The following is an 18,930-nucleotide window of genomic DNA, read 5'->3' as shown; positions in this document are numbered from 1 at the left end:
GGATTTTCCAAAACTTAGTAAGTAAGCTTATTTGCAGTTTTTGTCTTCCTGGACAAGTGTTTCCTGGAATGACAAAGTCAGACGATACAGTCATTATTTTGCTTCAACCAGCGTGAGTTGGAGTTCTCTGTTATTTGCATCCAGAGGCATCCTATTATGGTTTCTCTTGTGTAAAATGAGGATCGTATTGAAGGGAGATGGGGAGGAGCTGGATATACAACGAGAGCATGTTGTTTGTAGTCTTTTGGTACTACAGCAAAGTAGGGCTTACAAAAAGTTCTGAGTCCCCCAAACTACTCTCAAATAGGAAAAGGAGCTGTCAAATGGGAATGACTAGGTGTTTATTAAGTTTCTTACAAACAGCTATGTCTGCTAGTCAACTGCAACACAAAACATACAAGTGCATTGTGTTTTCTCCTAAACTGCGGAGAATACAGGCAACTTTGTGTTGGTAAAACTAAAAACACTTCAGGCTTTTTGAGATCTTTAATATGGCCCTATGAAGTTTGAATCCTGGCCTTCCTGCGCACCAATCATGTGAACTGGGGCCAACTCCTCCCTCTATGAACTCATGTCTTCATATGTACAGCAAGGATTATGATGAAGTGAGGTGGTGTGTTGAATACAGCAGTCAGCAGTTGTTTGAACAGAAGCCCAAATGATCCTGGGTGTAGTTTCAGCCCTGCAAACTGGATCTGGGACAAGAAACCCTGCAAGAGACATGTATCCATAGGAAGCAACTTTGAAAGGACTCAGAGGGTTGTCAGATGGGAAGAAACAAGAGAAATAAGGATGATGTTAGCCACTATCCCAACCCAGGGAGTCTGGAACTCAGTTCCTGCACGCAGCTGAATATTTAGCAGTCAGTTCTTTATAGGCATAAAGCAATGACAACAACCCTGGAAGCCATCCGTCTCAACTGGCATTACTGTAATTACTGTTTTGGGGGAAGTCTAGTGGAGGGACTGAAATAACTGGGCAGTAAGGGGCATCTAGGGGGCTGGGGAAGTAACTTTTAACCAACTCATGGTTGAAATACTCTTAGGCCCCATTAGATCAATGACTGAAAATCTGCTGTGCTTGGTGAGGAGCATGGGGCTACCAGGAGTGGGGCAAATGTACGTTGGCAGACAGCTCCATGTAGATAAGGCATGAGTGAGGGATCCATTCTGATCAGGGTACCTCTCTAAGTACTCCTGGCTCTGGTACCTGAAGTCTGGCATCTACAGGTGAAGTCTGGTGTCTACAGGTGAAGTCTGATGTATACCAGTGGAAAGTTGGAACTGTGCCCTCTTGTGGAACTTTGCTAGGGTTTCAAGACCTCCTATCTTTTGCACTTGGGGAAATCCTTCTCCTTACCATTTCTGGCAGAGGTACTTCCTGTTTCCTCTCATCCTTAAACCAGTTCTCTTCTTTTTCACACCAGATGTTGAGACCACATAATTAGCAACTGAAAAATTACTTCATGTTGCCTCAAGGGCAAGAAACTCTGAAACTTCAAACTCCACCAGTATGTAAGGAGAAATATTTGCATGCTTGCTATTTTTTTCTATGATAAAAGAAGGAAGAAAAATCACCCAATCCTGAGCATAATTCAATTACATAATTAGATGTAGATAGATAGATAGATAGATATAGATGTCATCAAAGGCTGCAAATAAATTCATAACCTTTGACCTGTTTCCCTTCTAGGAATCTAACTTGAGGAAGTAATTAGAGCTGCTTTCAAAGATTTTGGAAGAAGATGGTTTCGTTGCTTTATATACAACAGTAAAAGGAATGAATGTCCAGTTTCAGAGTAAATGGGTTTGAGTATCACATATGATACATTATGTGATGAAATTTTATATAAACATTAACAATCAATCATGTTATGAATGAATAGTTTGTTGACATGGGAATATGCCAAAATATGTTAAATTTCAAAAGCAAATTTTAGAAAAGAAACAATATGATTTTTTATTTTTTTGGTGCTGGAGATTGAATGCAGGGGCATTTTACCACTGAGCTACACCCGCAGACCTTTTTATTTTTTATTTTGAGACTAAATTGCTTAGGGCCTTGCTAAATTGCAGAGATTGACCTCAAATTTGGAATCCTCCTGCCTCACCTCCTGAGTCACTGGGATTACAAGTGTGTTCCATGGTGCCTAATGCAGTGGGATCTCTTTTTTTTAAGTATTTTTTTTTAGTTGTCAATAGCCATTTATTTATTTATACATGGTGCTGAGAATTGAACCCAGTGCCTCATACATACTAGGCAAGTGCTCTACCACTGAGCCACAATCCCAGGCCCACTCACAATGTGATCTTAACACAAAAAGAAAAAATATATAATCTATAACTTGTTTTATTAATTAAGTAAAAATTTATAAACTGTTTAATTGAATTAACACAATTAGGGAACCATAATGTGCCAGAAACTAGGATATAAAAGTAAGCTGTTAAAAGTATAGTTTTCAAAAAGATAAAAGTATTACTTTCAAGTAGGAATAAAATAAACATGAGGGCTGGGGATGTGGCTCAAGCGGTAGCACGCTCGCCTGGCATGCGTGCGGCCCGGGTTCGATCCTCAGCACCACATACCAACAAAGATGTTGTGTCCGCCGAGAACTAAAAAAAAAATAAGTATTAAAAATTCTCTCTCTCCTCTCTCACTCTCTCTTTAAAAAAAAAAAAAATAAATAATAAAAAAAATAAACATGAGCCAAATATTTTAATTCTGCCTGTATTCCCTGCAATTTAGGAGTCTTGAGACAAGAGGATTGCAAGTGTTAGAAATACCTAGGTGCTTCAAGAAATCAAATGTATTCAAAAGTGGGTGGGCAAAGCAAACTTTTACTTCTACCAGAAGGTGTGCTAGAGAACCTGGCTGTCAAGCTGCCTGGACAGGCAGTCCACCTATTTACACACCTAATTCAGCGCTGCCATTCACCCTGATTAGCCAATCTACAGGATTGGATAATTTTTTTTTAATATTTTTTTAGTTATTGGTGGACCTTTATTTTATTTATTTGTATGTGGTGCTGAGAATCGAACCCAGTGCCTTACGCATGCTGTGCAAGTGCTCTACCACTGAGCCACAACCCCAGCCCCAAGGATTGGATAATTTTAAAACTGGAGCTGGCAAAGAGAAGGGCTATAATTAAAATATTATAATTTGATCCAATTAAGACTGAATACTTTCTTCTGAAGATAGACCACCAGACTTAGTATGTCTCCCACAAGTTCAAGGCCAGCTCCAGCAATTTAATAAGACCCTGAGCAACTCAGACCCTGTCTCTAAATTAAAATATAGAAAGGGCTAGGGATGTGACTCAGTGGTAAAGTACCCCTGGATTCAATCCTCAGTACAAAACAATTAATTCATTAATGATGAGTGAGGAAATTAGTAAGATGTTGAGACTGGTCTAAAAGATAATCTATAGAAATATAACACCCATAGGGGAAACTGGTAATGCTGAAATCAATTTATTAATGGATGCAAAATTGGTTCGAAGTAAGAGCAACAAAATATTTGTTTGGGATCACCTTTACTACAAGATGGAGGGGAAAATCTGTTTGTAAAATAGCCCAGTCAAAGACAAAGGCACAAAGGACCCCATATATCAGATAACACCAAAGGATCTGCCAGATGATGCTTGGTATTTCTTTGAAAGGACACCTAACTCCTCCTTTGCCCACTTCAAAATTGTTCACAATATTTCCTAAGACACAAAATCCTAATGAAGCCTATGGTCTACTAAGCCAGTCCAATAAAAAAGCACATTATAAAAACTTTAATAATAGGACTGGGGATGTGGCTCAAGCAGTAGTGTGTTCGCCTGTCATTCGTGTGGCCCGGGTTCGATCCTTAGCACCACATACAAAACAAAGATGTTGTGTCCGCCGAAAACTAAAAAATAAATATTAAAATTCTCTCTCAAAAAAAAACCTTTAATAATAAATGAAGAGGTTGGGGCTGGGATTGTGGCTCAGTGGTAGAGCATTTGCCTAGCACGGGTGGGACCCGGGTTCGATCTCAGCACCACATACAAACAAAGATGTTGTGTCCGCCAAAAAATAAATATTAAAAAATTCTCTCTCTGTCTCTTAAAAAATAATAAAATAAAGGCATTGTGTTGTGTCCATCTACAAAAAAAGATATCCCCTCTCTCTCCTCCCCCGCCTCTTTCAAAATAAATAAATAAATAAATAAATGAAGAGGCTACAGTTAAAGGACAATTTCTTTTCCAGAAAGGCAAAATTATGACTTTATCAATTAATGAGAAAACCAGTTAAGGTATTGCAGCATCTTCAGAGGAGGGCTTAAGCTGGGTACAGTGGCACACACCTGTAATCTCAGTTACTTGGGAGGCTGAAACAGAAGGATCACAAGTTTGAGGCCAGACTTGGCAACTCAGGAAGACACTCTCAAAATTAAAAAAAGAGTGGTGGTATGGCTCAGTGGAGAACACCCTTGGATTCTATCCTCAGTACCATGTTTGAAAAAAAAAATGGGACTCAAGCAGTACCTACTTATTGTCAGACACAGATGACAGATGAACTTGCCAACAGATACAAAACTAATGTCACCCACTGATAAACCCAGCCTAATTAATTCCCTCCTAAGATCAGGAGCCATCTTATAAAAAGTTATAAAAGATTCATTTCTGTTTTCTGTAAAATATTAGGATTTCTATTTGGCCTGGCTGTATTTTGATATTTTCAACTTGCTTGAAATCCCTGCCTGTGCCTTGAACTCACCCATGCCTGGCTTTCTCTGACCAAACAACCCTCTCTGAAACCTTAATGGCACTTCATAAATTCTTTTTTTTTTTTAAGATATTGATGGACCTTTTTATTTCATTCATTTATATGTGGTGCTGAGAATCGAACCCAGTGCCTCACACATGCTAGGCAAGTGCTCTACCACTGAGCCACAACTCCAGCCCGCACTTCATAAATTCTTATGTCAGGATCTAAATTTACTCCCTAAGTGCTGAACCATTTAGACCATTAACCTACTACCTACCTTTGTGTTATGCTTCTCAAAATCCTGTTATCTGTAAGTTCTCAAGACACCCCCCTTTTTACAAATTTTTGTGCTATAAAATTGCGTTTCTAGAGAGCTGGAGCACTGTCCTCTAACCCAAGGATTTCGGGAGAGACATCCCAGCCAGTCAGAATTTCAAGCTTGCTTTAATTTGTTTTAAAATTGGAGACGGTGGTCTTTTCTTTGTGTCGTGGTTTAACACCACTATGGACAGTTTTCATTTATGTGAACAAGAGTTGTTTGCTCTGCTGTTTTTTGCAGTTCACTTGTGTCTCTGTGCTCCTTGTTTGTGTCTAACACCTCTCATCAGAGAAAAGCACTCACAGCTTCCCTGGAGGATCAGCAACCTCCTGAGAGGATTTCCAGTAATTTCGTAGAGTAATTTCAGTAATTTCCCTACAGGGACAAGTAAAAGAATGAAAGAAAGGATGTCACTTTAAGTCCTGAGGAGACTTTGCCAGTTCTGAACAAGAGCCTTCCAGATAGATGAGATGGCCCAGTGTGGCAAAGGCCTTGGGTGGAAAGGGGCTTAGAGAAAACAGAGGGCCAGTGTAGCTGCAGAGGATGAGCCGGGAGCAGTGGTATTTTGAAAGCAGAGCCCTCCACAGTGCAGATGGCTCAGAGCCTGCCTTGTGCCAAGGACATACAGCTGAGTTTGACTCTCCTTCTAAGAGTGTGGGCAGCCAGTCCGAAAGAATTCGCATACTTCCCATGATCAGGGAAGCTCTGTCGGTCACTTTTTTAGTGACTTGGATATTGCCCCGATCCTCAAAGTAGCAGAATGTGTCTTCAGATGTAGGCATGTAGCCCCATGGATTCAGCGACGCTCATCTGTTCCTTTGTGATATTACCCTTTTGCTCTGTTTGGGATAGGATGTTCCATGGAAACGTCCTTTGTGTGTCCCCTTCTCTTGCTCTGCCTTTGGGTGTGGCCTTCCTAGATGTCAGTCAACCTGCTGACAGCAGACATCACAAAGCTAGATTCAGCCCCCTGAAACTTGACCCTTTGCCTCATTTGAATGGCTTCTCCTCAATAAAAGGATTCAGCATGTGCTCTCTTTTTCTGCAGACCCTTAAGGTCAGAAAAGCCATCACAGGACCCCAAAGATGAAGGTATCTTTGTCTCTTGTGTGGTTATTTTGTGCAGCCCAGTTCCTCTGGAGTGACCCTGAGTGTTTTAGTGAGGAACGCTACACAAGAGCAGCGAGAGATGTGAGTTTTCAGTTAAGAAGTGCTGAATCTCATTTATACTGTTAAGCATCTTTCAGTGCTGTTGGGGAGGGGCAGGGGAGCAAGGGGACAGGCAGGCAGTCAGGACCCTGTTGCACTGTGGGAAATATTTTCTTTTCTTTTTCCTTTTTTTTTGGTACTGGGGATTGAACCACTAAATTGCTATGGCTGGCTTGGACTCACAATACTCCTGCCTCAGCCTCCTGAGCTGGGATTACAGGTGTGTGCCACCATTCCCACCTGGCTGCCGTGTGTGAAATTGTTGATGGGTCTGTGCACATTGAAAGTGCCTGATCTGGACTGGGGCTGTGGCTCAGTGGTAGAGCACTCACCTAGCATGAGCGAGGCCCTGGGTTTGATCCTCAGCACCATATAAAAATAAATAAAATAAAGGTATATATGTGTCCAACTATAGCTAAAAAATAAATATTTTTTAAAAAAGAAAAGTGCCTGATCCTCTAGCTTGTTTAGAGCCCAAAACACCATGTTGTGGTTGGATGAATGTGGATGGGAAGGAGAGGATCAAGGATGACCCCTCACTAAGACTTGAGCGATTGGGAGAGCCGTGGAAGTCCAAGAGAATGACTGCGTTGAGAACTTTCTAGATCACTATTTTAGAGACCTCTTGAAAGTTAAAGTCCCCAGTGCCCAGATCATGGCTTGAGGAACAGCTGTGGGAGTAGAAGTGGGGGCTGTGCTCCCTCCTGTGCACACAGGGGTGAATGACCCAACTGCAAAACAGCTTCCCCACACACCTGCATCTCTCCACCCCAGAACCGGCTCCTGGTTGGAGGAACGAGCCACACTCTGGCCCAGAGCTGCTCATTAGCAGCAATTAGCAGAGTCACCCATTTCCCTGGAGGGAAGAGGGGGAGGAGGAACGTGGTGGGAAGTGAATCCCCACCCTGTGGGGGTGGCCTGAGCTGGTTTCTCCAAGCTTCCTCTTCGGGAGGCATGATGTGGCAGCCCAGGTCACCAAGGGCTAGGTCACGGCATCCCCAAAGACAGGGACCTGCAGATCTCAGCTCTATACACAATTCACCTCTGGAATTAGATTGGGGCCCCTCACTCTCTACCAACCCCTCGGCCATGGCTAACCCTGCGTAGTCAGCCACTTCTTTGCACATGTCAGACACTCTGAAGTGGGGAGACAGCCCTGGGACATGACCTCTGATCTCAGAACTTGAAGGTCCTGCCCCCTTTCCTCTGAGTCAGAATGAGTCTCCAGGAGCATGAGTTGCTGCTCAAGCTGGCCAAGTGCACCCATGAGGCAGTGCCTCCTGCAAGCCCATTCCCTCTGGGCCAATTCCCCAGCTACCCCAAGATCCCTTTAGGCCATCCTGGCTCTGCCCCTGTCATTCCCAACCTAGAGGAAACTCTGCTTCCTGGTGGCCAAGGAAGCTAGCTCCTTGCAGGTGAAGTTCTCAGTGTTATGTGGAGGGGAGGTTCTCAGATCTTAGGTAGAAGGGAGAGAGGAGTGCTTGGCTGATAGACCAGTGCCAGCACATGCTGGAGATGGCTGGTTAGGACTCAGGGCTGAGCTGGTGTGTGGTTAACAATGGGCTTGGGGGGCAGGCGGTAGGGCTTAGCCTTTTGTGTAGCTTTTGCTGATTTCTGTCCCACATGACTGAGGTCAAGGTGCTAGGGTGGTGTTGACAACTCACAATCTGCAAAATATTTGAAAACTTAACTCAGCTCTTACTAGCCAGTAAAGCCAGTGTTAAAATCCTGTTTTGCAAACATGTCATTCTAAAGGGGATTAGACAAGCAAAGGGGTCTCCAAGCACACTTCAACAAGTAAGTTAGCCAGCCACTAGGAGGAGATTCCCAGCAAGAAATGGTACCCCTAGAAAGGGGAACCCTAGAAAGACCCAAGCTGGGTTGCAGGTGAGGGTTCTGGGGCAGAATGGATGGTACACGATGTTTCTACGGGAGGGCTGGCCACCCTTTTCTCCAGATTGCCAGCCTAGGCCAATGGGTGTTTTCCCATGAGAACAACAAAAGATAACATGGAAAGGTGATTAACTTTATAGAAATCCAGGGTACAGCCAACTTTTCTGAAAGAGAACATTTTAAACAACCTAGAAGAGCACTCTAAGAAAAGAAGAGAAACTCTGGGGGAAGCTGCCATAGAAAAGAGATGGAGCAAGCTGGGAACTGGGGCACCTGCCTGTGACCCCAGCCTCTCAGGAGGCTGAGGCAGGAGAACTGCAAGTTGGAGGCTATCTTCAACAACTTGGAGAGACCCTGTTTTCAAAATAAAGAATTAAAAGGGCTGGGGATGGAGCTCAGTGATAGACACCTAGGTTCTATCCCCAGTTCTGCAAAAAAAAAAAAAAAAAAAAAAAAAAAAAGCAAAAGAGAGGGAACTGTATGGGGTAGTGGAGGTAAGAACAACGGAGAGCCACACAAACTCACTCTTTCTTTGTCACAGAAGTCACCTGCAGATCTGATAATTCAGAGTCAGGAATTATCACCTGGCTCCTGGAGGTCCAGCTTTCAGATGAGCCCTGCGTTTAGAAAGTGTGGACTGGTAGCTGTCGGTGTTGAGGGAGGGCTCTGCAGAGGGGTCCTTGAGTGGAGAGAAAGGAAGGTTGGGCAGGGAGGGAGATGCTCAACCTCCATCTGAAGGAAATGCTGGGAAAGAAAGCGAGGCCATTATAAGACGGGGGAAAACCTGACTCCACAGAATTTTGATGGTAGACTGTCCTGAGGGGGGGCTACTTCCTGTAGAGGAACCTGGGGGGGGACACCAAGAGCACACAGTACAGCATTGGAGGTGGGGAGGGTGAAGGAAAGGATACCGCGGCTGTGTGACATGAGGCCTCCCCCCCACCTCTCTGGGGACTTCTGGAGAGCCACCGAGCCACACAGACTCCAGGACATGGCCCAGGTTCTCATGGAAATCGAGGAGGATAAGAGCTTTGGAGCAGAACTGGAAAGGCTTTGGGGGGCCTGGGGGAGGCAAGGGACAGCGTGAGATCCAGGAGCATCCCCGAATGGGACCCCTACCCAGGACTGGGCTGGAGCCCAGCTGGATCCAAGTCTCTAAGAGGCAGGGAAGCCGAGTGACATGCAGCTTCCCAAGACACTGCAGAGTGTGATTAGGTGGGAGGAGTGCCATCCCAGGGGAAGGTGGCAGCTGGTGAGTAGTGTCACCTCACTGGGTGATTCAGAGTCTCTGGAGCCACCCAGGCCAGGCTCCTGGAAACCACGCCTGCTCCAGGACACCCTGCGTGCAGACAAGCCAGCCCCTGCTGGGCCTGCTTTCAGCTGCACATCATCAGCCCCTCACCCAAGCATGGCAGCGCAGTTGTGCTGACCAGTCCTGTTCACAAACAGGTAAACTGAGGCCCAGGTTGGAGGAAGGATCGAAGTAGAATGACCCGAGGAAGGGTGAGCGTCTGCTCCTGCCCACGCCCTGCCTCGAAAAGCAGGGTCAAAAACCCAGCACCCCCGGGGGCCAGTGTGGACCCAGGGCAGTGGCCTGAGTCACAGAGCAGAGAGGGTGGGGACGCCACCACAGTCAAGGGCAACAGAGACCCAGGGGAGGGGGTCCAGAGGTGCCAATGTATCAGGGAAAACTGGGAATCCAGATTCTTTCACTTTTTCAGTTGTGGTAAAATGTATGTAACATCCGGTTCACCATTTGAACCTCTTTAAGTGACAGCTCAGTGGCAGTGAGCAGCCATCACCACGTCCACTCCAGACATTCTCATCACCCCAGGCTGAAGCTGTGTCCCCACCCCTTCTCCCCAGGCCCTTGGCATGCACCATGCTCCTTTCCGTAGGTCTGACTCTCCAGGGCCTCACACAGGGTATGTCTGACTTACTTGTTTTGGGCACTGGGGATTGAATGTGCTACCACCAAGCTGTATCCCCAGCCATTTTTATCTTTTATTTTGACCCAGGGCCTCTCTAAGTTGCTGAGGCTGGCCTTAAACTTTCAGCCTCTTGCCTCAGCCTCTTGAGTGGCTGAGATGACAGGCCTGCATCACTGTATCTGGTGACTGGCTTCTTTCGTTTGGATGATGTTCTCAAGGTGCATGTTGTAGTGCCCATGTGCTCTGAGCCTCAGTCCCTTCCCATCATCGAGCAAAGCCTCCTTCCTAGGGCCTTTGTGGGCTGCTGGCTTCAACTGAGTGCCCCATCCCTGCACCCTGCGCCCAGCTCCCTGCCAGGGGCTCCCTGCCTGGGTGGCTGTCTGTCCTCTGAACACTCCCTGCAGTCAGACTCCTGGGTCACCTGTTCCTGTCTCTTGTCACAGTTCTCATCCTGATTGGGTTGGATGTGTCCTTGAAGCCTGGATGGGCAGGTGAGGAGCATGGGGTTCTTTGGCCTCCAACTGCAAACAGCATCTTTCTGTCCACCTCAGCAGATCCAGGCACTGCCCGCCCCGCATGCTCTGGACTCCAGGGTTCCCGCCAGCCGACCTCTCCCTGGAACTTCCCTACCTATGGCCTCCACCCCAGGCCAAGAGATCTGGTGCGTCTCTCCCATCCCACCTCCACCCTGTCTGACTGGCAGCGGCCCCTCCTTGGGCAGCACCTCAGACCAGGGCTCAGGTCAAAGCCCTTGGAAAAGCGCTGCTGCCCTCAAGCCCACGGAAAGATGTACAGGGCCCTAGAGAAGATCTAGAATTGACCCCTGCCATGACCCCCACTACTCCCCTCCCCTTCCCATGCACCACCTCTCCTGGGCCTGACGATTCTGGCTTCATCCTGGGCTCTGCCGCTGCCAGCTGCAGGGATCTTAGTCTCTGCTCAGAGCTGTGGTTGCCCCAGGTCTCTCAGGACGTCAAAGGCCTTTAGCCTCCAGCTGGCTTTCCCCTCTACACCTCACCTGCCACTTACTCCCAGTCCCCTAGGGGCTCCCCACCCTGCCACATCCCTTTCTCTGTTTTGGTTTTCCCCATAGATCTTATTGTCTATTAGGACTAAATGATTTACATACTTTTAAAACTAGCTTTATTTATTTATTATTTTATATGGTGCTGAGAATTGAACCCAATGCCTCACATGTGCTAGGTAACTACTCTACCACTGAGCCACAACTCAGACCAATTTACATACTTTTTAAATTCTCAATTTTATTCAAAATCCACATCATGGGGGTTTGTTCACTGTGGTGTCTGTAGCACTTAGAGTCCAGTATGCATTAGGTGCTCAGCAATGCTTGTTGATTGACTCAATGAAGGCAGGGACACTGCCCTGATTTCTTATTGCCCAGGGCTTAGCAAGATCTCTGGCAGGAGTAGGTGATGCCTGGTTGCTTTTGGTTGGATAATGAATAGATACCCCTGTTCAGAATGTGTCCCCTGACTCCTAGGCATACATCTGAACCGCCTCCACTGGTGAGTCACCTCTCTGGTCTGTGCATCACCAGCACCAGCTGTGCTAGCATGTAAATGTCCCTGCAGCTGTATCAGTCATCAACACCTCAGTGCAAGCTGATCAGCGGCCCTGAGACCAGACTGGTAGGGACATGGGGTGTGGGTGGCATGAGTGGGCAGCTCATCCATCTCTTGCACAGGCAAATCAATGCCCAGCCAGGATGCCTGCGTGGGTCTAGCACACGGTGGCACTCAGTAAATATTTTGTTGAATGGAGGTTGAATCATGCCAGAGTCCCCACCCCCAGGCCTTCAGGGACTCTGCTGTCCACACCCTGGGAATCGGGAACCGGTCTCTGGGGCTCTTTCCCAGGACGTGTGCCATGAAGTCTTCATTAGCATCTTCTGGCTTCCACAGGGCCTTCTCCTTGGGCCTCTTCCTGACCACCCCAAGGATAGCAACACTTGGGCTTGTCCTGCCCTTGGGGTCTCCAGGGCAGTAAGCCAGGTCTTTGGAAAGGCAGGAAGAACTGGAATGGAGAAGAAATGGGGAGGGTCAAGGGGAAAAGAGGTGGAGAGGCAGGAGGCTAGAGCCATCAGTGCCCAGATACCCCTAGAGTCACACCTTTCATGCTCATTTATTCACTCAATGAACACCCCAGTGAGACCCAATGTGCACAGGGACCAGCTTGAGGAGCCTCTCATTCCCCCAGCACCCTCCCACAGGGAGCCATAGCACAGTGTAGAGTGTGGCTCCAGGGCCCCTCTGTCCCACGGCCGTGCCCACCTGAGACACCTCCCTTCATTACTCATTGCCTCCTCCCACCTGGGAAGACGTGAGCTTCCTGTGGCAGCACCTGTGTCTTCTTCCCATCCCCCGTCCTGGTGCCCGGCTAAGGCCTGGCAGACAGCAGGTGCCCAAATGTCTGTCAAGTGAGCTTGTTTCAGGGGGAGCAGCTGGAGGAGTGCAGGGCCCAGGGGGCCAGGGTAGGGCAGAGAGGAAGCAAGTGCCCCCATAGCATTTCTGTTCTGCTGGGGAGGGTGCCCAGAGAAACGGCCTCCCCTCTGCCACTCCACATGGTCATTCTCCTATAGTGACCCCTGAATCCTGGGGCAGAGTCATGTACCCCCAGGGGCTCCTGTGGCCCCAGTCCCAGGCAATTCTTTGGTGGGCCAGGGCAGGGCCCTCTCTCCGCCATGTCTGTCTGCAGATCGGCCATGAACTGCCTCGGCCCTCCTGACATGCAGTGAGCATGGAGAGAACAGGGTGACCGTCCTCTTGCTACCCAATGCCTGCAGGCAGGCCCCACCAGACCCACCGTGCCAGCTGGGTTTTGCTGCCACCCTGACCCCTAAGAGACTGGGAAGGTGGGTAGCACAGGGGCTCTACCAGGGCAGGCTGTGCAGCTTCTGAGGGAGCCTGGCTTGCCCCAGGTTCTCTGACCTGGGTTATCTTGCCTTCCCTCACCAGCCAAGGCTCTCCAGAACCTCTGTCCAATCTCCCCTTCTCTTAGAGTGATGTCCTCTCCCTGTCCCCATGCTCTGTGGGGCAATAATGTCTGTTCTGCAGGCTCCCGTGTCAGCAGCCTCTCTTCTGGGAAGGCTTTGCTGACCACAGTCGGGCCAGGCACCTCCTCTGGGCTCCCAACATCCCCCTGCCCAGCCGTAGGACCCTGTGCAATAATAATAACACTCTGCCCATGGGACCCAGGCCCCAAGTCCAGTCCCAACAGCCTGTTTCCACCACTTACCCACCAGCTGGGACCTGGGGCAGATCACGCAACTCCCCAGGCTGCCTCAGTTTCTGTCTGCAGGATGGGGATGGAGAAGGAATTCGAGGTGGCATGAGGCTGCCCGCGGTGCATGAGACATGGTGGCATCAGTGCCATCCCTCTCTCCTGCCATGGCGAGGGCCCAACCTTGAAGGGCAGGGAAGGATAGAGACATACTCATCTCTCTAGGGGAGGACAGGACATCTGTCCCTGCTTGGGGTAGAGGGTGTCACAAGTGCAGGGTGTTGATTGGGAGGATTCACTGCCCCAATCTTGTCCCAGGTGGCTGCCACCAGGTAGAAGTAGATCAAGTCCACCCCAACCAGGGCTTCCCACAGACCAGCCCCACAGCCTTTTGAACCCTGCAGGGGTCCCAGGACATGGGGGTAGCAGACTCCAGTAGTCCCAGTCCTTCCCTCTTGGGCTTCCCCAGGTGGCCACTGGCTCTTCCCCTTCCTGGGAGTCCTGGTGAGAAGTGAGTTCTTCCTGGCAACCCAGTGACAGGGCTGAACCCCTCCAGCAGGGACAACAGGAAGGCAGCCTCGGGGATCTCTCGGACAGCAGCCAAGAGGCCACTGTGTTCCGCCACTCTGACCTGAGTCACAGCTTTCCGGGAAGTGGGCTAACGGGATTCCAGAGCCCTGGGTAGGACCAGGTCTCTGGGCTGAGTCACAGCAGCTGGGGCCCCTGGAGGCGGGAGCCGTTAGTGAGCTGGGCCCTCCCCTTGACAGCCCAGGCCAAGGCCACCATGCCCTGGGGCTCCCCAACACCCTGCACCCAGACTTTTGCCATGCTGGACCCAGCCCTTCCCCATGCTGGACCCATGTTCAATGCTGTGAGGACACTTCCTCACCTGGACAGTCAATGTCAAGACCACAGCCTGGACCTCTGGGCCCAGGTCCCTTCACCTGCCCCTCCAGACTTCATCACTGACATCTAGGAGCCTGGGCCCCAGCCCACCCATCGAGGCCTGAGGTAGAGCCCCCAGCCCCGGGTAACGGCTGTTTCCTCCCCGCAGCACCGCCTCCTCTGTGACCCACAGACTAAGCCACGGGGACTGGTCCAACAGCATTCCACCTCCCAGGATAAAACCTGGGCAACCTGCAGGGGACCCAACACACTACAGCCACCCACCCTGCCTGTCCCAACCAGCACAGCCTTCACGTCCCTTGACGCCACCATCTGGCTGGGCCTCCACCCCTACTGGCCATGGAGGTTTCCAGACCTTCCCCAGCCCTGGGAGGGGGCTGTCTCAGGACCCTGACCACTCTGTTGCTTCTGGTTTCCACAGGTGAGTCCCGAGGGCTGCTGCTCCTCCCCCTCCTCTCTGTGCCAGGCTCCCCTCCTGCCTCCCTGGGACTCAGCAGCTTCCTGCCAGACTTGCCTGGAATCTGGCCCCTACTTTTCTCTCTCTTGTTCCTCCTCTCCTGTCTTCCTCTTTCTACCCCTTCCCCTCTCCTCCCTCTCTCTGACATGTCATCATTTTTGATACCAGGGGTTGAATCCAGGGATGCTTCACCACCGAGCCACATCCCAGCCCTTTTTATTTTTTTATTTTGAGACAGGATCTCTCGAAGTTGCTTAGGGCCTCACTAAGTTGCTGAGGCTGGCCTCACATTTGCAAGCCTCCTGCCTTAGCCTCCCAAGTGGCTGGGATTACAGGCATGCACCTCTCTGCCCAGCTCTGGCATCTATGTAACTGCTCTGAACCTCACTTTCCTCAGCAGCTGTGAGGATTACCTGAAGGTGCAGGGCGGCGGGCACTCAGTGTGCTTCCCTCTTGTGGGTGATTATCTCCCCCTCTTCATCTTCACCGTCTTCATCTCCTTCCCCTTGTCTTTCTCATCTCCCCATTACTCCTCCGTGGCTTACATTTGGGGTCAGCTCCTCATGTTCCTGGGGTAGGATGTCAGAGGGGAGGGCCCTGAGGACAGCCCATCCAGGCTCCGTGGGGCTCAGGGAAGAAGCCTGGGCACCCATGGTTCTGAGTCCTGAGCCTCCCTTTCCTCTCTTACCCTTCCTTCCCTGGCAGTGGACAGAGCAGGAGGGAGGATGAGGCCACCCCTGTACAGTGGGGCCTGAGCTCTGCCCCAGTCCCAGAAAGTACCCCTTGGGGGCTGGAGGGCCCCTGGGAATGAGCCTGCCCGAGAGGATGGGGGCTCCCCTGGCACTGCCCTGACTCCCTCCTTTTCTTACCCTCAGCCACCACCCTCAATGCCACCAAGATTCCTGGTGAGTGTGAGCTGACGTGCTGAAGGGGAGGAATGGGTGTCTGTGTGTCCGTCTGTGTGGGGCAGGTCAGAAGGCAGCCTGGGGTAAGAGGGGGACGGAGCTAGAGGAGAAGGCAGGCAGGGACAAGAGTGGGAGGTGGAGGAGAAGGAGCCTGAGCAGTGGGGAAAGGGGCAGAGTCCAAGGGGACAGAGGGGCCCAGGGGCACAGCTGAGTGGGCGGGAGGGAGGCAAGTAGCAGAAGTAGCCTCAGAGGGCAGGGGGAGGGCACAGCTTGCTGGCACAGGCCGAGGATGCGGTGGCAGACTGTGGGCAGGGAAGACAACTAGAGATGGCGGAAAACTCGACCCTCCTTTACCAGTGTCCCCAGACTGCGGGAAGCCCCAACAGCTGAACCGAATCGTGGGTGGCCAGGACAGTGTGGATGCTGAGTGGCCCTGGGTTGTGAGCATCCAGAAGAACGGCACCCACCACTGTGCAGGCTCCCTGCTCACCAACCGCTGGGTGGTCACTGCAGCCCACTGTTTCAAGGGGTATGTATGGCCAGCTCATCCAGAACCCACGCTGGGTTCAGACCCAAGGCTCCCCATCCTACCCTGTCCCCAGGCTTCTGTCTGATCTGCTGCCCTTCAATAGAAACCCTCCTTCTGCCCAGATGCCTCTCGGGGCCTTCTACCCCTGCCCTCTTCCCAGGCGTCCCCTCCTGGACCCTTCCTGGCTGATCCCCTCCCCCCTTTCTTTGCAGCAATCTGAACAAGCCATCCCTGTTCTCAGTGCTGCTGGGGGCCTGGCAGTTGGAGAACCCTGGCCCTCGGTCCCAGGATGTGGGTATCGCCTGGGTGCTGCCCCACCCTGGGTACTCCTGGAAGGATGGGACCCGTGCAGATATTGCCCTGGTGCGCCTTGAACACTCCATCCAGTTCTCTGAGCGAATCCTGCCCATCTGCCTACCTGATTCTTCTGTCCATTTCCCTCCGAACACCGACTGCTGGATTGCAGGCTGGGGGAGCATCCACGAAGGAGGTGTGGCTCCTCCCCACCCATGGGGAGGCCCAGAGCATTGGGGACAGTGGGTGGCAGGCACTCAGAGACACACTACCAGGAGGAGTAGGGGTGGAGGCCAGGGCACAGCATCACAGAGACAAGAGCTGTGTTTCAAGACAACAGCCAGATCAGAAAAGCGATTCACTGACACAGAAACGGCAGGAAGGGGGCGTAGGGGGCCAGGCTGGATTCAGGGTGAAATGAAAACCACCCTGAGCTTGCAAAGCCAGAGCAGACACCCTGGTGGCAGCATGCCACAAGTGCAGGCAAATTCCAGGAGGAGATGCAGTCTCCACTAAGTCTGCAGGTTTAGAAAGTCACAAAGCAGACGAACTAGAGCAAGAGGCAGAGGTAAGCAAGAGAAAGACAGATGACAGATAGACAGAGCCCAGGCCAAGAAAAAGGAACCCAGGCAGAAATGAGAGATGAGAGATGTGGGGAGGGCTGGAAGACAGACAGAGACCACCAGGACAAAGCGGGAGGAAAGTGGGACCCTACCAGAGTCCAGAAAAATGAGGAGAAATGACATCAGCTCGTGCACTTGGGGACTCCCCCAACTCTGAGGTTGCAGCCTCCCCATGGGTCTGTAAACCAATTCTAGGCAGAGTGTGGGGCTCCCTGAGAGGCTGATGACAGTAAGCGTGGATGGGGCACCTCTGAGCCTTACTCTAGTAGTCACACAGCACCAAGTAGTGCCAGAGACGGAAACCAGCAGGGCTGCCCTGTGAGCATCAGAGGACTTATTAAAGATGAAGAATCTGACTGGGGGGCAGTGGTGCATGCCTGTAATCCCAGCAGCTTGGGGCAGAAGCAGGAGGATCATGAGTTCAAAGCCAGCCTCAACAACTTATTGAGGGGCTAAGCAACTCAGTGAGACCCTGTCTCCAAATACAAAAAAAGGCTGGGGATGTAGCTCAGTGGTAGCATGTTCGAGGCCCTGAGGTGAATCCCCATCAGTAGAGCTGATCTGTGGGCCCTTGAGAAGGGAATAGTGGGAACCTGCCCCTTGAGGAGACAAATGGGAGTGGAACCTGGCCGACTCTATCCTCCTGTCCCCAGTGCCCCTGCCACGCCCTCAGATCCTGCAGAAGCTGAAGGTGCCCATCATTCATTCGGACATCTGCAGCCGCCTGTACTGGCGCGGCGCGGGGCAGGAGGCAATCACCGAGGACATGCTGTGCGCTGGTTACCTGGAAGGGGAGCGGGATGCCTGTCTGGTGAGTGCCCACCCCTGCGGCCCTGGCTAGGAGGGGCGAGTGCCCACCCAGGGCAGGATTCAGTGTCCGTGCGCTTCCAGCCCCACACCTCTGCCTAGGCCCCCTCCCCAGACCCTATGCAGCCGCTCAGCCTGGCCAGGCTATGCATGGACTGTGCACACAATTGGGCCCCCTCACTCTTAGGAACTTGCTTTCTGAGGGGGACCCCAGGGCCAGCTCCAGCTCCAGCTCCGCGGTGGCATGGAGGATGGCAGGGTGTGCAATGGCCCGGAGCTTGGCCGGCTTGAGGCCCTCTTTCGGCACCTCTCCTGCCGCCCACGTTGCCCGTGGGGCGACTCACTTCCTCCTTCTGATCCTCAGTTTTCTCACCTGCAAAACAGAAATAACGACGCCCCGACCCTCACCATCTGTGCTTTAGAAGGCGCTGCACACAGTGCTTCTCCCTTCGAGTGGGTCTGGAAGGCGTGTCCCGCCTGGGTCTGCCCCTCGCCTGCCCTTTGTGGGTCCCTAACCTTTCTTCTCCCCACAGGGCGACTCTGGCGGCCCCCTGATGTGCCAGGTGGACGGCTCCTGGCTGCTGGCGGGAATCATCAGCTGGGGCGAGGGCTGCGCGGAGCGCAACCGGCCGGGCGTCTACACCAGTCTCCCTGCCCACAGCTCCTGGGTGGAGAGGGTAGTGCAAGGGGTGCAGTTCCGCGGGCGCTCGCCGGGTAGCGGGGCCCGCAGGGAGCCGAGCGCGGATTTCCCAGCCGCTGGGCGCTCCTAGGGCGCTGGCACAAGTCGGGTGGGGTCTGGAGACCCGCGGCCGCCGGCGGCTTCCTGCGTTGTAAATAAGCCATCTACCTCTGGGGGGCGCTCGCGGACGGCGCGGGAGGGCTAGCCACGCCCACCGCGCCAGGCTCCGCCCCCGGGCGTCCTCTGTATATACTGTTAATGGTTTTTACGGTTGTTTGTAACTCTGCCCACATATTTATTCTTCCAGTTTCAATAAATTATTTATTGTCCAGTTCCTGTTTTTCGCCTTGTATGAGGACACTGGGAAACAAGGGTCCGGTGAGGTTAAAAAGAGGGGAG

At 51.3% G+C, this 18,930-nt stretch overlaps 1 protein-coding gene across 1 annotated transcript; it reads left to right on the top strand.

Moving 5' to 3' along the window:
• Nucleotides 1-14,576: 14,576 nt before the first annotated feature.
• Nucleotides 14,577-18,622, top strand: Prss22 (serine protease 22). Its single transcript, XM_026385305.2, has 6 exons — nucleotides 14,577-14,658; nucleotides 15,570-15,599; nucleotides 15,957-16,128; nucleotides 16,341-16,618; nucleotides 17,699-17,856; nucleotides 18,386-18,622. Exons 1-6 carry the CDS (start codon nucleotides 14,577-14,579, stop codon nucleotides 18,620-18,622), a joined length of 957 nt encoding a protein of 318 aa, XP_026241090.2.
• The last annotated feature ends 308 nt before the right edge of the window (nucleotides 18,623-18,930 follow it).

The sequence above is a fragment of the Urocitellus parryii genome, chromosome 9 (genome assembly GCF_045843805.1).
Source record: "Urocitellus parryii isolate mUroPar1 chromosome 9, mUroPar1.hap1, whole genome shotgun sequence".
Classification (NCBI taxonomy): Eukaryota; Metazoa; Chordata; class Mammalia; order Rodentia; family Sciuridae; genus Urocitellus; species Urocitellus parryii.
Note: the sequence above shows the minus strand (reverse complement) of the source record. Positions and strands in the feature narration are given on the sequence as shown.